Source organism: Rhinolophus ferrumequinum, chromosome 6 (assembly GCF_004115265.2).
Source record: "Rhinolophus ferrumequinum isolate MPI-CBG mRhiFer1 chromosome 6, mRhiFer1_v1.p, whole genome shotgun sequence".
Lineage (NCBI taxonomy): Eukaryota > Metazoa > Chordata > Mammalia > Chiroptera > Rhinolophidae > Rhinolophus > Rhinolophus ferrumequinum.
The window spans coordinates 99,543,678-99,569,675 of record NC_046289.1 but is presented as its reverse complement, the minus strand read 5'-3'; the positions used below and the strand labels follow the sequence as shown (position 1 = coordinate 99,569,675).

Below are 25,998 nucleotides of genomic sequence, written 5' to 3'. Positions count from 1 at the left end.
TGAAGTCCAACTCCCACGTTTGTTCCTCGACCACCCAGTTCCCCTGCCGAGAGGCAAACAGTGGTGGTTTCTCCTTTATTTTTCAGTGGGTATTTGAGGCATACACAAGCCACGATGAACACATGCTCCCTTCTCCTCTCACTTTTGTATACACAAGCTAGCATGCATGGTTCTACGTCTTACATGTTCCGGTTAGCTGTGTGGCGACGTCATCCCATACCAGCACCTGCTGCACCTGCCCACATTTCGTCTTGTGGCCATGTAGACTTCCAGTGCAGGAATGATCCGAATTTATTTACACCATCTCCCATTGTGAGACAGTGAGGGTTTTTCTGTCTTTTGCTACCATTAGCAGTGCTGCAATGAACAGCCAGGTGGAGACACAATGTCATATACGTGAACGTGTCTGAGGGACAAATCCCTAGTGGAATTGCTGGGTCAGAGGGGAGGTACATATGTGATTTTTAAAGATATTTCTAGAGTGCTCTCCAAAGAGGCTGTACCCATTTACACTCCTCCCAACAAGGTGAGGGTGCCCCTCCCCCACACCCTCGCCAACCTAATAGGTGAAAACTTTCATGTCAGTGTCATTGGATTTGTGGTTGAGCTTTTTACATTTAAAAGCATGTGTGTGTGTTTGTACTCTGTTTTTATCCTCTGCCTACATTTGTGTTCCTGGTCTTTTTCTAATCAATGTATAGGAGCTCTTTATATAACATATTAGGGGAAGCAGCCCTTTGCTATACGAGCTGCAGATAATTTCCCCAGTTTGTTTGTCTTTTGACCTTGCCTTTGGGCTATTGCTAGGTGGCATTATTTTTCTCTAGTCAAACTGACCAGTCTTTGTTTGTATGACTCCTAGGTGATGCGTGCTTTGCTCAGAAGGGGGCAGGACCACCCACCCTCAGCCTCCCCACACACATCTGTTTTATTTTGTCAGTATAAGAAGCTTGGAACGACTTACCAGGTTTTGTGAGGGCAACTCGTACCCTCCAGGAGATCCCGAGTTTAGGGGAACACAAAGCGAACTCACCGTTGCAATTCTGTGTTGTAATAAATAAGAGGAGGCACATGGGAAACAGCCCGAGCTGGCCAGGGAAGGCTTTCCAAAGAAGGCCCCCCGGGCACAATGGAGGCATAACGAGGAGTCAGCTAGGTAAAGAATGGCCTTCCAGTAAAAGCGGCAGCACGTGCAAAGGCAAGAAGCAGCAGGGCCCGGTCAAGGTTGTCCAGTCTGGCAAGAGGACAGGGAGCCCTGCAGGGCTGGCAGTGTGTGCTAAGGGGTGGAGCTAGGAAGGCAGGCAGGGCCCAGAGGGCCAAGCACGTATGGCCTAGGAGTCGGGCCTTATGCTGAAGCAATGGGGCAGCAGCAGAGGGACACATCAGCCACGTAGGGTGAAGGCAGCCGGGGTGAAGGCTGGGCCCTGCCTCACAGGCTGCCGCCTCACCTAGCAGCAGCCAAGGCAGCCTACTGGGGCTCCAGGCTGCCAAACAAGCGTGCACGCTTCAGACCCAAATGTTCTATTCTGTCAGACTTCCAGAATGCTATAAAATCATCAGGGAAGCGAGCATCTTCTCTGAGAAATATTTCTCCCCAAGATGATGACAACTTCAAGAACTTTACCTCTTAGTGGGGAAGACACGACAGTGCTTATCACCCCCACCTCGGCCCCTCCAGCAGGAGGGGCCAGGTTAACGCAGTTTGGGCACTAAGCATAGCTCAGGGAACAATGGAGCTCTTCAGCCCTAGCCAGTTCACCCAGACACCCATTCAAAATGGGCAGGAGGGGTGCCCGACTGCCAGGGTGGAGTGCTGGCCGCAGGGATGGGGTCCCCAGCTGGCCCACATCCAAGGGAACATCTTGTTCCTTCCAGCCAATGGGTCAGTCCTACTGAGTAGCCACAGCTGTTTTCAGAGCTATCAGGCAAAGGCCTATGAACTTCTGTGCCCCTGTGACCTTTTACAACAGGCATTTTGTAGCAGGACTCCTGGGCAACTGTCTTCCTGAAGCGTCCAACACAGAGCCTGGCCCACAGTCAGCACATATAAGTAAATGGTAGCAGTTCCTGTTAAAATTGGAAAGCCTCACCATGTGTTAGCAGGTTGCTGAGGGAATGGAAGGGCAATGCAGACAGCAGGGAAGCTGGAAACCATTTAAGTGGAACTTTGGGGTTGTCTCTGGATTTCAGCTCCCCAGGCCCTCCCCAAAGAGCCTGGTTCTTTTTATTTTTATTTTTTTAACATCACCAACGGGTTTTATTTGTCACCGTGAAAAGTCTGAATTTTAAACAGATTCTCGGACAGGGACTCATATCCATCAGCTCGTTCAACATCAGCACCTGTCTGGTGCCCAGGAGCTTTCCCAGAACTGCCGCCTTCACCACGAAGCTCCATGAGTTCTCCCTGTTCAGACTTGGGCTTCTGCAGCATTTTGGCTTTTCTAACAAGGACGTCGTGGAGCGGATAAAAAGGCTGGCAGGACTTTCTATGTCTTTTCCAATGTTGTCTGGAATCAATGTCCAGATAGCACTTGACCATTTCTTTCAAGTCATTTGTCTGCACCTCTAAGGTCATGATTTCCATCATCTTCTTCCAGATTTGGTGGACCTGTTGATGCCGAGCATAAGAGGTCTTCCAAATCTGATTTCTGTGTTTTTTAGTAAAACCAACACAGCATCAACGAAGCAAATAACCATCCATAGTCTTGACATCGACATGAGCTTCAGTCATGCTCGGCCATTTTCTGACCGTGGAGCACATTTTCTCACAGGTAAGCTCCAGGCCACGGACGTGAGGCAGGCAGTTTTCGCCCTGAACATCCTCAGTGATTAACTTGAGTTTTCTATATGCAGCTTCATCATTCTGCAGATTATCTAGGCTCACTTCAAAAACACGACCCTGGAGACCATCCGATGCACTTTTGATTCCTTGAGTTCTCGTGACTAGTGTTTTCCCAAAATTTCTTATATTGAACACAGCTGGTGCCTTCACATCATACCAATCTTTCTTAGAAAATGGATCAACTACTGTTTCTTGGCTCCCTTCTTGCCGCCTTTTGTAAGGCGCTTATTCTTGCTGGCCGCCTTGGTGCTGCCCAGTACAACTCACGCAAAACGTTAGACGTCCGGGGCCGGGAAACCAAGAGGCTGGTTCTTGATGCTGCCATTTTAGTGATATTTTCTTTAGTGCCCTAAGGCAATTTTATCCCGATGGGTCACTTGATTAAGTCCAGCGTTGTAAAGATAAAAGCTCTTGGAGGCTGCTGGAGGCCTTGATTCCAGCCAGCAGGCTTCCTGGTACCCCCTCAAAGGCACCTGTATGCATGTGTGGGGTCCCACCTGGAAGGCAGGAGGGCAGGAAGCCAGCCCCAACCTCAGCTCCAAATAGGCAAAGCAGCCCCTCCCCACTGCAGCCACCAAGGAGCAGTGAGGTCAAAGGCCAGGCACAGAGGGTTTCTAGGGCCGGGCCTGTGTCTCTGGAGTCAGCGCCCCCCAGGCCCTGCCTCCATGGGGGCTGTTGCGGGGGTGGGCGGTGCAGACCCTCAGGCCCGTCGCAGCGCAGCAAAGCTGATGAGGACAGCAGGAAGCACAGGGCCTGGTCCCAGAGCGGGTCCAGCCCTGCTAGCTATGTACCTGTCACTGCATAAAGGGCCACGTCCACTTAGGGTCAGGGTTTTATTTTTCCCCAAATGAGACAATCTAGTTCAGCAAATGTTGGGAATGCTCACTGGTATGTTTAAATATCTAGCTTTAAGTCCCACTTATTTGGCATTTACTATGTAGGAGCCAGCCAATGGGGTGGTTGTTCTGCACAGATCATCTCAGTTCATCCTCTCAACAACTGTGTGAGGCTCGGATAACATAGATCAGGAAAGTGACGGTCAGAAAGGTCGACGCCTGAGCCCAGTCCCACTGCCAGCACAGGGTAAAGCTGGGATTTGAACTAGGGGCTGTCTGGCCTCAGAGCCCTTTGCCATTACCCTCCATATGACATGGGGCCCAAAGAGCCGCAGGCAGTGGTTGGCACAGACCCTTCCCCACCCATACCGAGCAATGCCCCTGGTCTCTGAGACCACAGACAGTCTGGAAAGGAAAACAGTGTCTCTCAAAGGTCACTTTATTTCCCAGTATCCCCATCTCACAGTATAGTCTGTGGGAATTCTCAGGGTCTTGCCACCTCACAGGCTTTCCCGACTCTGCGTGGTACCTGGGCACCCACCAGGGAGCTGAAGCTCCAAGGGCCTGGCCAGGGGCCCATCACACTGGGGATCTCCAGTTGAGGCTGTTTCTAAAAACAGTTCCTGGACATGGTGTAGACTCAGGGTGGGTCAGTCTCTCCTTGAATCCCCTTCCAGGGACACAGGCACAATATGGCAGCTTGCTCCTCTGGCTTGCTGGGCCTATCCCAGGAAAAGGGAGGGAGGGGCTCCAGAAAGCGGGCGTCTCCTGGTTGAAAGAAGCTGAGACCTGGGCCTTGGCAGTTAATGCAGAGCAGGGCAGGCCTTGGAGATTCAGCGAAGGCCTCCGTCCAGCACACTGTGCTGCTGTCCACCTCCACCGACGCGGCCTGGAAAAACACTGGGTGCAGAAGGACACATGGGACCGAGATCCTGGGTTCAATTCTGCTGCAAGCCAGCGTGCCGGGAGAGAACTTCCATCACTTTGTCCACAATGGTGTCCACCTCTGCCATGGCGCCCAAACCTAAGGAGCAAAGCTCTGCTGGGACCCTGCAGACTGAGGCAGGGCACCGCACCCACTCCCACCCCGCCCAGGGCCCCACAACCCTGTGCCTGAGAAGGTGGGACCTCCTGCCCGAGCCAGAGACCCCCAGGACATGTCCTAGGAACAGTCCCCACAGCCGTCATGAAGCATGCCTGCACACATACCAGGAATGACCCTAGCACCTTCCATAAACATTTCACTTCATCCTAACAACTCTGAGTGGAGAAACGGGGACGTCTATCTCCCAAATGAGAAGCTGAGCTCGGAGGAGAATGGTTTTGGTGAGGTCACCAAAGGCTAGCCTGAACCCAGAGGTGACCCTGGGCCGAAGACTGTGAGCCTGACTAAATGCCCACCTTGGTCGCCACACACCAGCTTCTTGGCCACACAGGGGATCTCCACGTAGCCGAAGGCCTTGAGCTGGCCCACCTGCTGCGAGGTGATGGGGTGTTCCCACATGGCGGTGTTCATCGCCGGGCAGAAGAGCAAGGGCTTCCTGAGGTCCCAGGCCCGGATGACACAGGTCTGTGAAGAAGGCCCCGGGTGGGGGGAGGGTGCCGGCTGCTCAGCCTGCCACTGCCCCCGGCCCGCCCGCCCCAATCCTACACACCAGCCTCTGGGCCACTGCAGCCTCAGCGTTGGGAAGACTGGGAGCTTTGGTTTGCAGAGAGCTCCCTCCTGTCATTCTGGGGTGGGGCCCTGTGTCCTCGCCCCACCCACCTGCCCACAGGCTCGGGAGCAGGGCCCCACACACCAGCGTACTCCAGCAGCCACCTCAAAGCTGACTTCCTCTCCTGTGCAGAAAGGTGTCCCTGTGCTCAGACACAAGGCTTCTCCACAGGCAGCCACACCTCGCAGGCAGAAGCAACCCTGGGATCCCACGGCCTACTCTGCAGTTACCCTAAAGCTCAGGACCAATCTGCTCAGCAGGTGGGGCGCATCCACCCCGACACTGTCTCTACTTCAAGGCCAGGTAGAGCTGTCAAAGAAAACAACACCTCTCTCACATATACTCTCTCATGAGCCCCCACTGCAGCCCTGCACGAAGGTGCTGTCCATTTCGCTGATGGAGAAGCTGTACCCCCTGGAAGGGGGTCATTGCTCCAGGTCACACACCCAGAAAATGAGCCGGGGCGTGAGGCTTTGCACAACCTCCACCATACCTCGCAGCCTCACTCCCACCCAGTTTCCAGGCCATCTCATCAGGTCACAGATCAGAGCAGCTGTGAAGGGGACCAACCAGCTCACAGTCTTAGCACTGTGGGCTTTGAAGTTGCAGACAGCTAGATTCAAATTCTGGCTGTGCTATCCCCTATTAGCAGCCGCGAGAACCTGGACAAGTATTTAATGCCAGGGTCTCAGTTTCCTCTCTGCAAAGCCCCTTCCCAGGCTGGTTGTGAGGACTGAGGGTGGAAATGCTTAAAGCCCTTTGCACAGGGCCTGGCAAAGTGTAGGCTACAGAAATAGCAACTCCTGTTGTGAGCACAGGCACAGGCTCCTGGGGCAGAAGGCTGCCTGGGGAAGACATGAGCTTGGCCCAGAGGAGTGGCTCCCGCTCTGACTCCCCAGGCAGCTCCTCCTCCAGTGCCCTGGGCCCCTTGGGGAGACAAGCTGGCACTCCCCTTTCCTGAAATGGAGCCTGAAGAGGGAGGAGTCCAGAGAACAATGAAATGAGCAGGCCAGAGCCAATGCCTCGCTGGCCTCCCTGGTGCCTCTGCCTTCTCCTGGGGACAGGAAGGAAGCAGGACAGTGCACGCAGGATCCAGCTACTCGGTAGCCCCAGACACCAGCATGTGTTTCCCACCAAGACCTCTCGATTCGGCTCAGAGTAGACAGGTTCATACACACTTCCTCTTGGCCCTGTGCCATCTGCTGCTTCTGCGTAAGTCATGGGCATACCTAGAAGAGCCCCCCAACTTCATGTGGGGTGGGGTGGGGGTGGGCTGGGTTTTCTGCGGGTCCCAAAACACAGCACACTGACCAGAGCAGAACACCATGCCCTCGCTGTGCCACCTCTCCAGCTCTGCCCAGTGCCTCTCCAGCTCAGCACTTCCTGGACTAACCACAGCTCCTCCAAAGCTTCCAGCAGCAAGAGGCACGAGGCGGCATCTGTTCTCACGGTCACGTCTGTTTGGCCAGCGCTGTGCTCGGCACCTCAGGCCCTGCCCCTGGGAATCCGCTTGGCAGAGAGACGGCCTGGGACCTGGTCAGGAGGCCAGCTCTCAGCTAGACTGGTGACCCGGGAAGTCACCTCCTCTCTCTGGGTCTGCTCGGCCAGTTAGCACAAAGAAGGGGCCGAGGCCTGAGACGGCCAGAGGCCGGTGGCGATGCCAAAGGCCGGAGGCCAGCGCACAGATTCATACTCCTAATGCTGTTCTAACAGCACCCCAAGGGCTAGGCCCTGCACAGGAGGACATCTGAAGGAGGGAGGTGGCGGGAGCCATCGGCGATGGGCCAGGCCAGGGCTGAACCCCTAGGAGTTGGGGCTTCACCCACATCTGCGGGTTGCTGCCCAGCAGTGGGGAGCCTGGAGGTTTGGTGACAGGCTGCTGGTCATACACGGCTGGGACCCACTTCGCTTCCCGGGCTCCACCGCCCTGTCAGTCTTGGTACCGGCCCCACTGAGAAGCTTCCCGGTCACACTGCCCCTAGGCTCGCCCACCTCTGCGTGCCCCCACCCCACTCCTGGCCACATAGTCTGCATGGCTCCACCTCTGGACACCCTATGTTCTTGTCCAGAGAATCTGAGCAGATTCTCTGAGAAGTGCCTTTCATACCATCAACAAGCATAGGAGGAGACTAACTTTCTATCTGACCCCAAACAATGTTGACCCAGCTTCGTTATTCACTTCTTCATCATATTAAACTCTGAGAAACACCTGGCTGTTTGCCAAAGTAAAATTACTAACTAACTTCTACATACAGTAAGTATCTAGTGAGCGCCTACTATATGCCCAGCACTGTGCAAGGCGGACTCTGCTGTCAAAGCGCTGACTGGGTTCATTTAAGACTGGACCACACACCAGAGCAGACGCCATTCTCGCCGGCCGGTATGAGTAACCAAACCTTCTCCTCGCAGCCTGTGAGCTCCCTGTGTCTGTGTCCCTCAGCATGGAGCCCCACGCACGGGAGGTAAAAGCTCAGTGCATGAGGAACGGGGTCAGGAGGCAGAGGGAGGGAGGAGAGAGAGCACGCCTGACTCTTCCTGGATGATCAAATAAACAAAGGCCCTTTAAGGACAGTAGCTCCCTGGAAGTCCCTTAGGCCCTGAACAAGCCCCACTTTGTACAGCTGGACGTCTGTCCCTGTCCTGCACTACCCATCAGCTCCCACTCTCACCCTGTCGTTCTCCTCTCTTCTGTTCTAGTTTTCCACAACATACAGGAAAACCGCATCTCCACCTGTGGCTAAAGCCACAGGAGAGATAAGTGTGCGTGAGAGACCATGAGGAAGTAAACAGGCTTATCGGTTGCCCACGTGGATATCCAGATCCTGGGGAGAAACAGAGCTGAGGGGGGCAGACAATGGTGCTTGGCAGGGAGGCCGACAGAAGGGCAGCTCATGATGAAGGACAAAGGGAGAAGGGCGGAGCGTCAAGGGGCAGGTGAGAGGTGGACAGGCTCAGAGAGCACCCGCACGTCAGGACCAGTCTTCTGCCCACTTGCCAGAGCGCAGGTTGCGGGGGAGGGGCAGGGGACTGTTCTGAGCAAAGCAGCCCATGTGCAGGACTCCAAGGCGGCAACCTCGTCCAAAGACAGTCTGCAGCTCGGCAAGCTGGGAGTGAGGCCCAGGAGGGCGGAGGGCAGAGGGAGTCACTCACAAGCAAGTTGTCGCAGATGCCACTGGCCACCTTCCCGAGAGTGTTGGCATCAAGTGGAGCCACCAGCATGAGGTCTGCCCACCTCCGCAGGTGAATGTGGAGAACGGGGTCGGACCGGCACTTCCACATCTGGCAGAGGGAAAGAAATGGGGTCACTGGGCCAGCCAGTCTCTCGGTGTGGGGAGAGGAAGGGGGAGAGGAGTCCACACAGCCAACGACAGCACGTCGGGAACCCGGGAGACCACCTGCACGACCCCTGCCCAAGTCCACTACCGTCCCTCTGGCAGCTACGCTGGGAGCATGGGCTGCGGAGCCAACAGCCTGACAGAAACCAGGCCTGAGGAAACAAACGCCCCTTGTCTCTCTGAGCTATTCCCTTTATGGTTTGGTTTTCAAGAGAACTGACATCTGGCAGGGAACTCCTGGCCTGTCTGCTTGAGGCAGATGCTTGGGTTGTCCAAGCCGGTGGAAGGGCTCTGGGGCAGCGAGAGACGGAGGGGGTGGGGTGGGGAAGACGGACCAGCCAGAACCGTCTAGGCTGAGAATGTTTAAAACTGCCTGGCAGGGCCCCCTGTGAGGCCCACCCTCGACGCCTGTGAACCGGCCAGTGCCCAGCCCTCCGTGGGAGAGCAGCTGCAGGGCCCGGCAGCCGTGGGAAGTGAGGCCCTCTTCACGGCCCTGACACGGGAGCCACGTGGACAAGCCTGGTGGGAACAGAGCTGCTCTGTGGCTTCATCAGCCCAGATAAGTACAAGGACACTGGACCTCAGGCACGAGGCCAGAGCTGAGCTCGGCCTGGAGCAGGGGAGGCTGCGGGCCAGAAGCGACACACATGTTTTCCTCATTGCCTCTGCCCCGAGGGCCCTGGCGCTGACTGGAGCCTGGCCTGTCGCTGTGGCCACCAGGACCATGGGCTGCAGGAGACACTCCCGTCCCGTCCTGTCCTGCTGGCAGAATACGTGGACTCAGCCCTGGCCGCACTGACCTCCCATTCATCGGTGTCGCTGTAGAGGGTGACGGGGATGTCCTGGGGGCTGTAGAAATGTTTGGCTCTTTCAGTTGTGACCACCGCTACTTCCAGCTGTCACCAAGACAAAGTGGGGGGGGGGGGAAGAAACTGTTACCAGAGCCACCCCTGGAGGCCACATGAGGCCAGGCCAGGAAAGCTTTCCTCACAGCCTGGCTACAGAGAGGACTTGTCCCTCCCTGGCAGTTTGCATAGCTACTTCCTCAGTCACCCAAAGGTCAGGCCCCACAGGTGCGGCTGTTTCACTTCCCTATCTGAGGGACTACTGACGAATGGGTCACCAACTACCCAGTGTATATAAAGCTGCAGGCTACTGCCACTCGAGGCGTGAGGAGAGAGGAGAGGCAGGGCTGGTCAGGAAGAAGGCAGAGGCCCTTCTTGAACTTCCAGAGACAAGGACTCACAGGCTACAGACAGGCTGCAGGAAAACCGAACCCAGGTGGCCTCCACTCACGGGGCCAGAACAACGTTTACCTTCCCACTACTCATTTACCAGATGAGTTCATAATACAAACAGGGGGTGGTTCCGGAGGCTACCAGACGCGGGGCTGAGAAGCAGCACAGGCCGCGTGAAGCTGAGCCGACCAGGGAAGGTGCACAGGAAAGCTGACGGGACGGATGTCGGAAATCACATGGTTGGGGGACAGGTATCCAGGAGAGAGGACAGTCAAGCGCAACAAGGGCGGACTCATCGACCCAGCAGAGCAAGGGTCGTGGGTGGCAGTGTCCGGGCCAGACCCAGCCTGCAGACATGCTGTTCGGCCTGCATGGGGTCATAATAAACACTTTTGAGCCAATGTATGCAAATCAAAAAATAGAAAATCTGCCTTCTCTATTATTATTATTATTATTAGTTTCAGGTGTACAAAACAACATAGGGATCAGACATTCACACCCCTCACAAAGTGATTACACCCCCCCGTCTACTACCCACCTGACACCATACATAGTTATTACAATACCATTGATTATATTCCCTAGTCTGTACTTTACATCCCCTGACTGTATATTTTTAAAATTATATTTGACATTCAACATTATTTTATCATAGTTTCGGGTGTACAGCATAGTGATTAGGCATTTATATAATTTACAACGTGATCCCCGATAAGTCTAGTACCCATCTGACACTATACACAGTATTTACAATGTTATTGACTGTACTCCCCATACTGTATTGCACATCCCCATGACTATTTTGTAACTACCAATTTGTACTTCCTAATCCCTTCACTTTTATCACCCAGTCCCTCAAACCCCTCCCATCTGGCACCCATCAGTTTGTTCTCTGTATCTCTGCGTCTATTTCTGATTAGTTTGTTCATTTATTCTATTCTTTAGATTCCACATATAAGTGAGATCATATGGTATTTGTCTTTCTGTCTGACTTGTCTCACTTGGCATAATACCCTCTAGGTCCATCCAAGTTATTGCAGATGGTAAGATTTCATTCCTGGTTTCTCTTGAAAACCTGAAAGTTCTGTGCTGGGCCCACATTCCTATTGATGCCTCGATGGTACTAACAGCTACCTCTGGATGGGGTGTGCCTGTGCCAACTCGACCTAGTGCCCAGCCCTCCCCATCGTCTCACTGAGGCCCCCACTGCTCATTCGTTTCCTGCCTTCTATGGGGCAGTGTTCTGCATGCACTGAAGAGCAAAGTTGGGAGCAGGGAGGAGAAGTGTCAGAGAGGAAGCCTGCAGAAGAACTTCAGAAGCCTGGTGTTCCCAGCTGGACTGGAGAGCTCTCTGGCTTACCCGTTCTCCCTCTCATTTCCCTGGAGAATCTACCATACTCAGAACTTATAAAAAACCTCAGGGAGCCTTTTAAAGGTCGTTTAAACCAAACGCCCACTGAGCACTGGAGTCCCCTCTAGGACAGCCCTGAACAAGCCTTGTCTAGTTCTGAGCAAAATGGCCTAGGAACGGGGCTGCCATCCCTCCATTGAAGCAGCCCTGGAGATGCCTCAGGACCAGCACAAGTGGGGAGAGCAAGGGAGGCGGGATGGTGCTGAGATTCTAAGGTACAGACAATGATAAAGTAAGGTGTGGGGCACGCGTGGGGAGTTAGAGAGAACCGTAAGAAGAGTAACTTTCAAATGTGCAGAAAAATTTAATCTACACAATAAAGGACAGGAAAGGGAAAAAAGAAGCAGAGAGAACACATGAGGAGAAAGCATTAAATAAGGTGGCAGAAGTCCTAATAAAATAGTAATTATAGTAAATATATGATGGGTTAGACTTCCTGATCAAAATTCAGACTCTCGTATTGGATGTTTTTAAATCCATTAATCACATCAAAATGTGTCGAAATAGACACATTTAAAACAAAAGGATATGCAAAGGTTAAATGAAAGAATAAACTTTCAGTTCAATAAGGTGGATTAAACTCTGCTCCCTCTCAAAAGCCCAGTGAAATAAAAGGGATTTTGTACAAGGTATGAACCACCAAGAACAAAGAGAAGAGGACGAAACCAAATCAAACAAAGCAAAATAAACAAACAAAAAACCCAGCAGTTATGATATGTAAACACATTTTTGGAAGACGGAAGTGGAAGGAGGTATTAACAGATCAAATGAGATCAGATTAGAAGAAATCAGATGCTTTTTTTTTTTTTAAATGAACATTCAGGGAACAAAAAAGAACTCTTGGAAACTAAAATTATAGTGAAATAAAAAACTCAATGTAAGTTTAGAAGAAATCATCCCTAAAGTAGAATAGAAAGAAAAAGAGATGGATAACAGCAGGAGAAAAAAAAAAGAGAAAATCAGATCAACCCCAGAGGTCCAAAATCTGACAATAATGATTCCCAGAAAGAGAGGACAGAAGAATAGAGGGGAGAAAATTACAAAAGAAATGAAGTAAAGTTTCCCAGAACCGAAGAACTCAGAGGTAGGAGCCATCTCTTCTGCCTGTAGGGGTTTGAGAAGGTGTCCCATCATTAGGCCCAGGGAACCTGGAGAAGGAGGTCCCTGGAACCACTGCAATGACTGCACACACATCAGCTCTTCTGGAAGCCACATCCTCCTGCTGTTCTATAGGGAGTTTGCAACCAGCAAAAATTCAGAAGAGTTCTTCTCACCTGTGTTGCTACTAAGCCACAGTCCCAGGCTGTGCCTGCACAGTTACTTCTCGGGTCCCAAAAGCAGTGTCTCACATTTCTCTGGTAAAGGCCGCCTTTCCAGAGTCAGCCCACTGTTTGCTAGATCTATGGAGAACTCCTGAGATCTCAGTCCTGTTCCTCGGGGATGTTCTCAGCCAGCACTATCACCAGTAGCCCCTGAGATACAAATCCAAATCATAACAGAACAAGGTCAAGAACACAGCCCCTCCACAAGGTCCGCAGGCTGGGGGTAGGGCTGGGAAAGAACCCTTCCCAAGTAGGATCTTTCACTGGTTGTAAATGTGCTGACATCACCAGATAGTCAGGCGATACTCTAAGATTACATCCAAGGCCTCACCTAAACCTAAAAATACTTCACCTAATATTCACAAAAATAAACTAAAATTGCTATGCCTTATTCCCAGGGAGCCCAACCAAGCCCCAGCCATTTCCTCAGTGCTTTTCTAACTGCTCACAATCTGTGAGGGCCACCTCCCTTGTCTTCGTGATAAACAGACTTGTCACCTCCAGCCCCCAGCCCTTCTACTGTCTCCCCCACATCCTGTAGGCCACCAACCACAACCTCAGCACCCCAAGACAGAACTTGCCCAGGTCAGGAGATGAATCACCCACTTGGGTTCATGTCCCCCCTACCTCCATTTGTCCTACTTTTTCAAGCTCAAAAAAGAAAAGATGGAAACAAAATAGAGCTCAGGAGTCCCTCCCATCCCTTTCTGTCTATCCTAAGGTTATGCCATTGGCCTCCAGCACCAGGCAGTTTTGTTGTTCTTTTTCCAAATACATGTAACAGCCCTCTTGGTTGCCCTGGGTTTCACTGCAAGCTTCAGCTCACTCTGGACCATATTCTACTTTCATCTTTGTTACATGTCCTCCTTCTCTCCAACTGCTTTCCAACAGGTAGCCATAGCTGTTTCTGGTCATGGCCTACTTTTCCTCATGGGGACCACTTTTTCATTTCTAAGAGCTTCCCAAGCATCCTGAACAATTTCCCAGTTCATCCTCTCTCTATTCTAAAATTTGGGAAGCTGCTTCCTGAAGATCTAGTTTTCCTACTCTCCTCAATTCCCAAACTGCCTGCTGGGTCTCCAAGTAAAGACTGTCTGGGGCCAGCCTTCAGAAACATTCCCAGTTTGGTAACTGGCCTGTTTAGGGGCACCCTTCTCCTTCAGCTCTGCCGTCCCTCTACGGATGACCCCCTCAGGGTCTCCGAGCCTTACTATGGCCTCTCCCTGGCCCCTGGAGAGTTCCAACCAAGGGTCCAGTAGGCCTCCCACCCTGGGCATAAGCCCCTGCTTGAAATCTTCCCTCTCAGCTCCTCCTCGTCTCTCCGTTGCTTCCTCTCTGACTACCCTCCCAGGGGACACAGTCATTGTTCGGGAGCATTGTTCGGGTCACTGTCTTTACCCAAAGAGCAATGTGAAGAGTATGTGATGGGCCCATCTTTCCTGATGCTCCTCCCCAGACTCAGGAAGCAGCCACCTCTCCCTGGCAGTGACCCTGACCCCAGTGCTGTCCAGCAGGCCCAGACCAGTTTTTCTGGTTTAAGAGAGATGTCCCTTGATCTGATTCATCAGCCCTGTCTGCTTTGTTCTTTCCTTTTCATTTTCATTCACTCTGCCAAAAGGTCCTGAGAGCCAAGGGCCCAGCCCTGGATTTGTACACATTAAAAACCAACAAGTTGTGTTACCTTCTGAGATACTGAATAACTCAGACTATCCACCCTGACCTTCCCCCAGTGGGTGCCAAGGAGCCCTGGCAGGGCAAAGGGCTCCTGAGGGTAGGGATCCTCCTGGGCTTTTTCTTACACCCTCCTGCGTCCTGGCAGAAGCAGGATTGGGCATTAAAACAATCTCCCACACACTACAGACTTCCCGAAAGGCAGCTCTGTGCTTGGTCCCCTGGTGAGACCACTGCCAACAGTTTTTCTATCTACTGTTTTAATCCTGAACCTCTGTGATGTGTCCAAGGTTGGCCCGAGACCCTATTAAATGACCTGCCTACATTTTGCCTAGCATTTGGAGATTCCCTCCTGACACCAGATGGCAAGTCTGGGCTACTCCTCTCTGCTGAAGAGACATCAGCAATCCCATCTGGGGTTCCTGAAGTCAGTGAGGGGAAACACAAACAGAATTTGGGGTGATACCTCCTCTTCTACTTTTGGGCCCCTCGTCTGTCCCAGGCTGCTTCTGGGCAGGTTACCAAGGAGACCTGTGGAGAAGCACTTTCACAGCCACAGGAGACAAATCCTGTGACTGGAATGTCCACCTCCAATCCCATTTCTGGCCTCCACCCACTATAACCATGAGCTAGTAGCACCCCCTCCCCAAGTTATGACAACCAGAAATGTCCCCTGGGAGGGAAAATAACCTACTCTACAGAATTATACAACAGAACTCTGCAGTCACAGAAACATGCCACATCTGTGCTACCCAGTATGACAGCCACACGTGGCTATTGAGTACTTGAGATATGGCTGGTGTGACTGCAGACCTGAAATTTTTATTTCATTTAATTTTAATAATTTAAATTTAAACTTGAATACGGCTAGTGGCTACCGCACTCCATAGCACTGCTTTGGTCTGTGCAAGTGAAGAAGAGCCCCAGCCGGAAGCCCCAGCTGAATGGCTGGAAAACAGCAGGTGTTTCTAGGAGGGTATGTGCCGATGGCTCCACAGGCTACTGATGAGGATTCTAGAGAGGAAGCACCAGCAGTGCATGACTTAAGCTGCCATGAGGCAAGGAAGCCTGAGCTTCGGCAGCTCGGGCCCCTGGCTGGCAGCGCAGCAAAGGCCCCCGACACAGGGCCGGCCAGTGCTGACTGGCAGTGCCCAGGGCCTGGGAGCCCGAGAGGGAGCGGACCGAGCATGAGCATGGAGGTAGCAGGTGTACGCTAGGAAAAAGAAGTCCTGGTGCCCAAGGAACCAGCACACGGGTGTGAAGCCTTGTTAACAAATCCCCAAATCGCCCGAAGGTGTCTGGTTGGTTGAGCGCATGTCCCGATGGCTCAAAATGGCTCATAATGTCTCAACTAGCAAACATTTACTGAGCCTACTATGCACACGGAGGCCAGAGCTGGTCAGACAGAGCTCTGTCCTCAGTAGAGCTCAGTCTAACAGGTGGGTGGTCATATGCAATCCCTGGACAGACAGCAAGGCAGGCCAGGTGAGAGTCCACAGTGCCTGGGGCTTCTCCTCCGCAGCCCCACTTAGCTACAGCACAAAATGCGCGCTCTCCAGGTCTGAGTTCCTCGAGTTCACTCATTGACAGGAGTCCGGAAACCCAGCCTCAAGCCTCAGTTCTGCCAAATCACTGGCTGGGGGATCTCAAGCAAATCCCCCTTCCTCTCTGGCCCTGCTTTTCCCTGTGAGCCAGGAGCCACTCGGACTACATGGCCTCCAGGAGCTCGTCCAGCCCACACTGCCATCCCAGCCCTCTTGTGACCCTTGTCCTTTCCCATGAGGCTCTGCCTCCAAACGGGCCTCCTGGGGGAGCTGGTATTCTGGTTGCACCAGCCCTTCCTGCCATTCAAGGAGGACTGAGCTGCCAATCCCTCTGTGTCCTTCCCCAACCAGAGAAACCTCAGAGGCAGACTGCAGAGGCGCTCCATGGGAATGTTGTTTGGGGGTACCAGGGAAGAAGCCTGGGGTATAGGACCCCTCGGCCTGTGCTGGCTGCCTTTGGCCAGCAGCCTGCAAAACTCACGCCCGGGGAGAGCAGGCCCAGGAGGAAGGGGCCAGCCAAGCCAGCAGAGGCCTGGGTAGCTGTCTCGGGCCTGTACAGCTAACCAGCCCAGTTGCCACAGCAGGACCACAGAGCAGGCAGGTGGTCCCGCCCGGAAGAAACAAAAACCTCAAACCAGGCCTTGTTTTTCGTGCTTGCCTTTCCTCCGTGAGCACTGGGGGCCGGGGGGAGGGGAGAACATAAAGTCACAAAGAATGTTCCATAATATCCCCACTGAAAGCTCCACTGACTTTATAAATACAAGAAATATACACAGAGGGTAGAAAATTAAAATTGAACAGAACAATATAAAATGAAAAATGCGAGGCTCCCTTCCTGTCCCATCTCTCCACCAGGGTAACCACCTCCATGGGGAAAATTTCAGGCACTAACTCAGGTCTAACAAAAAGAATCCTACTGTATACCACGGGTGGCAAGCTTGTGCTATAAAGGGCCAGGTACTATTTTCGGTTTTGTCACAACTGCTCAACTCCTAGTAGCAAGATTGCAGCCACCGGCAACACATAAATGAGTGAATACGACTGTATTCCAATAAAATGTGATGGACGCTGAAATTGGAATTTCATATACCTTTATGTGGCACGAGATAGTCTTCTTTTGATTTTTTAACCATTTAAAAATGTACAAACCATTCTTAGCTCACAGGCCGTAACACAGAGCTCACGGCGGCTCTGGCCTACGGGCCACACTTGCTGACACCTGCACCTGGCTCGTGCACTGGCATCTCACGGGTTGTCCCACGTCGGCACAGAGACCCACTCATCCTTCTAAACCACTGCCTCGGAATCCCTGGGCATGCAGTACCATGACTGCTCCACACCTCTCTATTACTGGACGTTTCCTTTGTTTCCAGTTTTGTTTTTGTTTTGAAATGATAAACAATGCCATAATGAAAATCCTTACACATATGATCAACTTTTATAAATATACCCCACGGGGTTCAGGCCTATGTGTGAGTCAAGGCCTGTGCACAAGTGTGATTTCTCTAGACATTTACCAAATAGTCCCCTAGAAAGCGAAATTTATTTCACACTGCATATGAGTGCAGCCCTCTTTCCCTCACCCTTGACAGCTCTGAAGGTTCCGATGGACATTCTGCACATTTATCCTTCTCGAAGCCCACAGCCCGCCAGCTCCCTGGGTGGGAGATTTTCCCACCTTTAGATATCCCCTTCTGGCTTGCAGTCCTGCTGACGCCTGCCCTGGCGAAGCGAAGGAAGTGCCTGTCTTCTCCTCCCAAGTGAGAAAGATGTCAACCAAAGGGCAGAAACCGATTGAGCTGACAGTTCAGACATAAGTGCCACCTAATTACAGGATAATTATGGAACTTCAAAACACCCTGAAGCCCTTCAGCCCGGGACATTCTCTCAGGCTGCCTGTGCGTCGTACTCCTTTGTGCCCTCACATCTAAAATCCTCTACGACGGTGCCAGAACCTAGTTCCTGGGAGGGTGTGGCTGGGGTCTTGGAGATGGATCATTTGAGGACCTGCCCCCCACTTCATTGCACAGAAAAGAAAACTAAGGCCATAAAGAAGAACGGACTTGCAAAGGGTCCCGGGTGAGACATCCTCCGCTCAGCTGCCTGTCTTGAGGCAGGGCCGATCCAACTCCCTCCACTTCACATAAAGGCTCCAAGGCTTCTTTCCTGGTGGTCCATCTCCCCAGCTACTGGTATGTGATGCTTGAAGCCAAATCAACCCCTCTCCATCGCCCCTTACAGTCTCCCCGGTCTGGCTCTACGCAGTGGCTGTCCTGGGATGCATGGACACACTGGTGAATCAGGAGTTAGGAGCCAGGTCTGCAGAACCATCCAGCTGGCTGCAGCCCACACCCCAGCTGCTCGTTTGCTAGTCAAAATCTAGGTATGCCTCAGGGAGCCTTGGCATGTAACCTCATGACGGGAGAAGAGCTGAGAAGGAACAAAGGCTGCTCCTGGGGGTGACGCAGAAAAGGCGAGCTCAGCACCATCAGGGAGGTGGGGAAGTGCTGGGGCACAGGCCACTGCCTTGGGGCCAAAAGGCAGCCAGGGATCCCCCTGGCTACCATGCCTCACAAGGACCCCACCGAGCGAGTCAAGCTCTTTGGGGAGCTGTCTACCTGCAGGAGGAGGGGGCCGAGAGGTGAGACGGATGTGGGCCCTCCACTGGGGCAGGTGGACGGTGAGTCCCGCAGCTCTTCCCACAGGGACTCTCTCACCATCCCAACACCCCACACCACACAGCTGGCCCAAAGGACATGACACCAGGGGAAGAGGGGAAAGCACAGGAAACAGTGTTACGCGCTTCCACGTGCCGGGAGCTGAGCCGAGTTGTTGCACAAGATGGCAAACTGTTTCATCTGTGTCCCCCTCCCTCAGCCTTGACAAGAGCCTGAGGGGATGGGTGGCAGTCGTTATCCTTATTTTAAACCAAGAAAGACATGTTCCAAGAGGCTAAGTCAGGACATCCTTCCTCCCTGGTCAGTGCCCTCTGGCTGCCTGACTTTCGACTTCAACTCCAGCCAGAGAGGAAGAGCTGAGTCTGGCACCGCCTGACCCTCAGCGGACTAGGCTACAAGGACTGGGGTGGGCTAGAGAGCCTCCCTGCTCCAGGCCACCCTTTCCTCACGCCCCTAAAGATATAAATGCTGTCTGCACGGGATGGCAGGAAGCGTGGAGCTGCCGTTTCCCTCAGCTCTGAAGCTGCCCATCTGTTTCCTGGGATAGGACTCCCTGCTCCTACCCACCCCCAGGCCGGAAATTCACTTGCTCTGGGGCTATGGGAAAAGGGAACTACATGGCTCCCTGCCTCACCAGGAGGCATGGGCAGAGGCTGCCGCCGCTGCAGCCCCTTCCAGGCTCCCACCCTCGCAGCTCCAGCTGTCTCCTGCCAACAGTTCTGGGCACAGCAAGGGTGGCAGGCCCCAGGTGGCACTGCCCCAGCAGCACCAGTTCCCAGGCTCAGAGCAACGGAACGCTCTTCCCTCCCACCCCCTCTGGCCTGGCTGGCATCCTGGCTGCCTGCTTCACTGCTTGTCCCAGCCTGGGAGGTGAGGTGAGGGGCTGACTTCTGGGTAAAAGTTTGTGGAAAGTAAAAAAAAAAAAAAAAAAAAAAAGCGAGCCTTCCCAGCCCCTGCCTAGACTCCCCACATGGCCATCTGCGTGTGAGCAGTGCCCCCTGCTGGGCACACCGCGTGCTTCCACCCGTGGAAGCCATCTGCTTTAGGTGCTGTGCAGACACCAACAAGGAAAAAGGCCTGCGGGCCCAGGGACTTAGCACCATCCCACGAAGCTAGTGTCCGACAACACGGTTAGTGTCAAAGGCAACGGATGGTTCCACATCTTAGTCAAGACTCCTTCCTTTCCTAGACCTTAGTCAAGCTCCTCTGAGTCACTTTTGCGACGAGGCCCATCCTTGAGCCTTCTCCTCAACAGCAAGAATCCTGCTAAGTTGGTTTCTCCAGAAGCCCCTACGCTCATGCGTGAGCAGCCTGGGTGTCTGTTCCCTCAGGCTCCTCATCCCCCAGCACTCCCAAAGGACGTCTGACCACCCTGCCTGCCTTCAGCGGGCATCCGTCGGACGCGTTAGCCAGAATCCGCCACTCCACCCCTGACTGTTAATGTTTCTTCTTAGTAGTTTTCCATCCACTGACGTCCACCTGCTTCTTGGCTATAAATCCCCACTTTTCCTCACTGCATTCAGAATTAAGCCCAGTTCTATACTGAGGTCTCTTTTCCTTTATGGCAGTTTTTCTGTATAAAATCTGTTTTTACCACTTTAATACAGCAAATGAGTTTTAAAAGGAAGGGAGCACAACCACATGGGCTGAGGCAGGCCCCGGGTGCATAATTTGGAAAGGCAGAGAGAAGCAGAGGGCAGTGCAGCCTGGCAGGGGCTGGCCAAAGCCAAGGTCATCTCAGGGAGGCGGGTGGGGCAGTGGGAGGCCAACAGAACAAGGAAGGCACAGGGACCCCAGAGGAGGAAGTGGGGTTGTCATCTGATGCTGTTGATTGTTTAAAGCCTTGAACTTTTCCTGCAGAAGAATCTTCCCCAGAAGCCCAACAGAGAAAACTGATCAAAGTTCAGGTGGTCTGGCCAAGGGCAGGGGGCGAAGCCCCCCACCCCCACACACCGTGCTGGCTCCTGGGCAGGTCTGAATACTTGAAAGAGCAGAGCTGCTGGCAATGCCCCGGAGGTTCCAGTGCATCTGGCCTGAGAGGACAGCCACAGTGTCTGAGGACAGAGCCACAGTGTCAAGACAGAGTGACCACGGGGGCAGGGAGCCCGAGGCAGCAAGGGGGCACTGAGACTGGGCTGCACTTCCCCGGCTAGCCCCCGCCCACGCCAGCACCTCCAGGAATCTCAGGGCCAACACAGGGACGCTCAATCCCTGCATTCACTGGAGAGCTCCTTTCCCAGCCTCCCCTCCAGCTCTGTCCACAATATCTAATCTAGCTCCTGGTTACACTGTGACACTGGTGTGTGTCCTGTGTCCCCCTCATACCAATGCACACAGAAGACTTCCCCAAACACCACAGTTAAGGAAAACCCCAGGCACTGAACGAAAATGAGCTGGCCCCAGGAACAGCACCTGCCTAATGTCAGAGGCTGCCACGCTTGTGTAGTAAGGATACTCACGCCAGGAACGTCCAAAAGCCTGGACACCAGAAGAGGCACCTTCAGGGCTGCGACACTCCCAGTGACACCCACAAGAACGTGGAACTGTCTCTCTAGCAAGGGCGCAGCAGCTGGACATGAGGCCTTTGGTTCCATGTGGGGGCTGGTGGCTTCAAGTCCTGGGAGCCTGCCAGAACGAGGCTCCACAAAGCTCTTCAGGATTGCGGGTCTAAAAGCAGAACAAGGGGCCCCCACTTCATTCACACAACCAAAATATATTGAGCAGCCAGTGTTAGACCCTGGGTCTTAGCTGGGGCTCCTGACGGATCCGCAGTCCCAGGTCTGGGAGCACAGTTTGATAAGGTCAGACAGCCTCAGCACACACAGCCCAGTTACAATGCAGCGTGACCAGTGCTGTGAGGAAGGCCCATACCGGAGGCTGTGGCCGCCCGGGAGTGACTGTCTGAGGACGTCAGAGACCAAAAAAATGACATTCAGGTTGAGTCCTGAGAGACGAGTAAGTTTTCCAGAGAAAGAAGGAAATAACTTTGCAAGAAGGAGCAATCTTGCAAAGATGAACAAGCTAAAGGAGGGTAGCAGGTTGGGAAACAGAGTAGCTTGGTAGTGCGGCTGAAGTGTGATGGGGGGCGGGGGGTCAGGCTGCAAAGTCAGGTCAAGGGCAGCGTCAAGGGTGGTGAGGGCCACGGGGAACTTTCATTTTGGCAAGATGGTTTTTGGTGACCATGTGGAGGGGGCCCTGATGGTGGTGACATTGGAGGGGACAGGGTAAGAAGCTGCTCTAGTGGGCCAGGCTGACGACGGAAGGGAGTGGCAGGATGGGGTGGGTTCCAGGGATACCTGTGAGATGGAGCCCTAGGCAACAAGGGCGTCTGGGTGCTTTAGGGAGTGGAGAGGTTTGCCTCTGCCCCGTCCCTGTAGATCAGACTGGACACCACTCCACAAATCCACGCCCAGGAAGAGACAAGCATAAAGGGGAAGCTGGCCACCCTGGGGGACCCGCTGCTGGTTTATTCCTCTGGCAGCTGTTGCTGGAAGTGAGTGCCCGTGATCATCTGGCTGACGGACACTCTGCAGGCAGGGCCAGCAAAACCGACTCATTCTGATCACTGATTCCATTCGTTCATGTTTCCTCGCCTCTCCCTCTCCACTGCCCCACCACAGCCACCACCACCAGCAAGCTCCCTGAATGTGTGACCAGGTCTACTCGCCAACCGCCAGGCACCTGGTGGGTCCTGAACATCTGCTGAGTGAATAATAAATTGTACCCTCTGCAGCGGGGTGGGGCAGAAGACAGAAGCCAGCCTGGGAATCAGGAGCCCTGGGCCCTGCTCATGGATGTGCTCCTGACCTGGGGTGCGACCTTGGCCCAGGGTACTTCCGTCCCCGGACCTATCTCTTCATTTGAAAAATACAGAGGTAGAACCAGGTGATCTTTAAAGCTCCTACCAGCAGAGCCTTCTGTGTCAATGCAGAGACGGCAGTGCTAAATGCTCTCCACACTGGAGGGTCCCAGAAGATGTGCACAACCAGCAGGACAGGAGACGCCACGGCAGACCCTCAGGGGGACGTGCCCGAGTCACCCTGTGGCTGCCTCCACGGCTGCACACCCACAGGGGGGCCTCCTCTTCACTCCACAGGCCCCTGGGATCCCAAGGGCCTCTTTGCCCAGTATTTGCCTTCAAGACCCACAGGAGCTGAGGACTGTGTTTGGGTCCATGATCCCACTCCTACCTAGAAGGGTCTCCTAGAGGCCCAGACCCTTCTCAGAAGGGGTGAAGCACTGGCCAGCTCCCTTCAGCAAGACTCCCCCAAAGTTCCATTTGCCAGGGACCTCTGTACCAGGGCCCTGCTTGCCCAGAACAGAACTGTGTCTACTCGGGGACCTGGGGAGCCCTCTGGAGGGCTTATTGTCCAGTGTCTTCCAAGAACTAACCAGCAGGCTGATTAGCACTCACAGGTAATGGGAACACATTCCTGACTCTCCAGGAAAATGTACCTGCCAGGTCTCAAGCCTTGACTTTGTCCCACCCCAGCCAACTGGTGCTAGGACAAAGGGATTCCTGCAAAACCAGAAGCTGAATTTCATTTCCAGCCCCTGAAACTCTTCCACATTAAGCTGACCTCAATCCTCAGGAGCAGGTCACTGAAAGCAATCAGCAAAACTTGGGGCAGAAATCCACGCTGGTGACTTCAGCCAAGCCCCACAGTAGGTGGCATAGCCCCAGACTGACTCCTTAGCCTACTGGGCAATCTTTGCTAAGGACCAAGGCCTACCTGCCTTTATAGGAGGCGTGGGGATTGTTTGAGGAATAGTGAGTGGGTAACTTAACTGACATTTCAAAGCAAGGTCAAATGGATTCAATCTGACAATCCCATGGAAGGTGACAGCTGGCGGTTCTTTATGTTCATGCTTTAAAAAGATCAAATCCCTGAATAGTAAGCACTCTATCCAGTCCCTGTCAGAACGATCTACCTGCACAGCCAAGGCAGTTGTGGACAGCACCTCGCTTCCCTGGCCTCTGCTGGACACATAAGGCACTCCTGAGCAGCAGGAAGAGTTGGCAGGCAGAGAGGTCGCAGGGCTCAAGCCTGTGATTACTGAGCCTCAGACTCCCAGGGTGCCAGCCATCCAGGTAAGCCACAGACGGAAAAATGGCAGCTTCTCCGTCCTTTAGGAAGACAAGGCCAGACAGAGTGAAGAGCCTCAGCTTGTATAAAGCCTCGTGGTGTGTAAATGTCTGATGCGTTTAATTATGGCAGAATCACGTAAAGGTTTCAGGGATTCCTGCCAGTCACAATGAGGGCGGATGTGGGGCCAGGGCAGAACCAGAGCTAAGAAAGGACCAGACGGGGTGTGAGGCAGCCCAACACAGGAAAGATGAGGCGCGGAGGTGTAGGACAAAAGCAGAACCAGGCTCCGGGGTGGGGGGGGGGGGTGGGCAGGGATCCCGTGTACACTGAGCTCCATTCCTTTAGCCTAACGTCCAAGCCCCTCCCTACTGGGCCCAGGCTTCTACTCCGGCTCCTCTCTCACCAGTCAACACACTCAACTCTCTGCCCCAGGAATAATGACCCACTTGCACTCCCCAAAGTGTCACCCTGCTCCCAAACCCAAAGTCATTAACGGGAGTCCCATGGCCACAGGGGTACTTTAAAGCCCTTCCCCTAAGGAAAGGAAAGGAACTCTTTGGGGCTAGCTCAAGGCCTTGGCATTCTAAGACGCTCTTCTCTAAAACCAGAGGCAAGCATACTTGACTCTGCGTCACCTGTCCCCTTCCTCAAGGCCGCATGTTGCGGAGAGATACAGACAGAGAGACACATTCACACACGCCGGCTACTAGCCAGCGAGTGACTGCGCACTGCCACCTCTCAGCCACGGGCAAAGATGTGGACAACCCAGCTCCAAAGACACCACCATTTCCCCAACTTGGGACTCTCTCCTGCGCCTTATCTGGCGCCGGCCTCCAATATTTCAAAAAACAGCATGAAGTTTTTCTCTGACAAAATTTGGCCGCACTCTAATTTTTAAATGCCAGTAAGCATTTTTAGGCTGATCTAAGTGGATAATTGCAACATCCCAGGGCTCTTCTTTTTCTATATCACCAGCTTTTAAGAGATAGTTTGTACTTTGGGCAGTCCCTCTTCCTTTTTGGAAGCAGGCTCATGATTTTTTTATTTTTTAAGGCAAGTGGTAAGTATGGGGAACTGACAGGGCCATCTTTTGAACTAGATTAAACAGCAATGGACAATCGCCGAGCAGCACAGAGCGCGGATAGGGATGCAAGATACAAATCCACCTCAGGCTCGAGCCGGGAAGGGGTCCCTAAATGTTCCAGCCCCACGGTCACAGACAGGAAAGTGAAGGCCCCACAAGCTCCACAGCCCCTACACACACACACACACAGACACACACACACACACACACACACACACACACACACACACGAAAGTGAGGACACACACGCACAGCAGCAGGCCCACAGTCGCAAGCGAAGCTTCTCCGGCCTCCCACCCGCCCGCCGCGAGGACTGCCTCTGAGCCCCCTTTGACTCCTCACCCGAGTCAGGCGTGTCTGGGCACAGCCCCCAAATATCCCGGATGGCCCCTGCCTTTCGCGCTGATTCTGATTGGCACGCAATCTCACGAGAATATCTGGCAGACTACGTGATCGCGCAGCCTTCTGGGAGTTGTAGTCCATTTCTCTGCCTTCTGGTAGTTGTAGTCCGTTGGAGGCCTTCCGGTAGTTGTAGTCCGTTGGAGGGAATCCTGCCACTAACCCTGGCTCCTATTCTTGGTTTTTCAGATGCTTTCACCTGGGCTTCGCCTCCTCACCCCACACCCCCATCCTACACATACACACTGCTCATTGTTGGGGTACTTAATACTGAATATTTAGCGAGACTCTTCTATGTTTTAAGTGCAGTTTACAGAGAAGAATCAGATGCGTTTCTGCTCTAGGGACAAGCAGGGTCACAGAAAATTACAGAATAAGGTCCTCCATGAGGAAGTGGAGGGGCCTAAATACCTAGAGGCAGGGAAGGCCTCTCAGAGAAGGAGTCACTCAGGGTGAATCTCGAAGGCTGAGCAGGAGCTTAGATAGAGTGCCAGAATAGCAGTCCAAGTGGAGGGCAGGGCATTGGCAACAGGAATGCATCCGGGGGAAGCAGGTTGGGTACACTTCACTACCTTCTTCATCGTCCAGCACCGTGGGCTCCGGAACCCCCTGTTATTTCAGGCTGCTCGGTCAGCAGCCAGTCTCCATTGAGAGAGCTGAGTGGGGCCCTCTGCTCTGCCCCTGCCCTTGTCTGCAGGGACCATCTGGACCAAAGCATCCCTCACTCTCTAATTCAGCCTTCTGCTTCCTCCTCGTAGAACTCAGAACCTCTCCTTCTAACCGGTAGAAGGCTGCTGTGGCAATTTCAAGGCCTACTAAGGCTGCCTTAGAGA

The 25,998-nt window shown here is 53.4% G+C and overlaps 1 protein-coding gene across 5 annotated transcripts; it reads right to left on the bottom strand.

Annotated features, from left to right (window-relative positions):
- Nucleotides 1-4,099: 4,099 nt before the first annotated feature.
- PPCDC (phosphopantothenoylcysteine decarboxylase) lies at nt 4,100-25,210 on the bottom strand. 5 transcript variants are annotated; one of them, XM_033109153.1, is made up of 6 exons: nt 25,109-25,208; nt 21,052-21,259; nt 9,529-9,624; nt 8,544-8,672; nt 5,080-5,248; nt 4,100-4,702 (listed from the first exon to the last, which is right to left on the bottom strand). In XM_033109153.1, exons 2-6 carry the CDS (start codon nt 21,184-21,186, stop codon nt 4,617-4,619), a joined length of 615 nt encoding a protein of 204 aa, XP_032965044.1. In that variant the 5' UTR covers nt 21,187-21,259; nt 25,109-25,208; the 3' UTR covers nt 4,100-4,616. The 5 variants fall into 5 exon arrangements, with proteins under 5 accessions (XP_032965044.1, XP_032965048.1, XP_032965047.1 ...); XM_033109157.1 differs by lacking the exon at nt 25,109-25,208 and adding an exon at nt 12,652-12,849 and having other exon boundaries at nt 21,052-21,179; XM_033109156.1 differs by lacking the exon at nt 21,052-21,259 and having other exon boundaries at nt 25,109-25,210.
- Between the last annotated feature and the right edge of the window lie 788 nt (nt 25,211-25,998).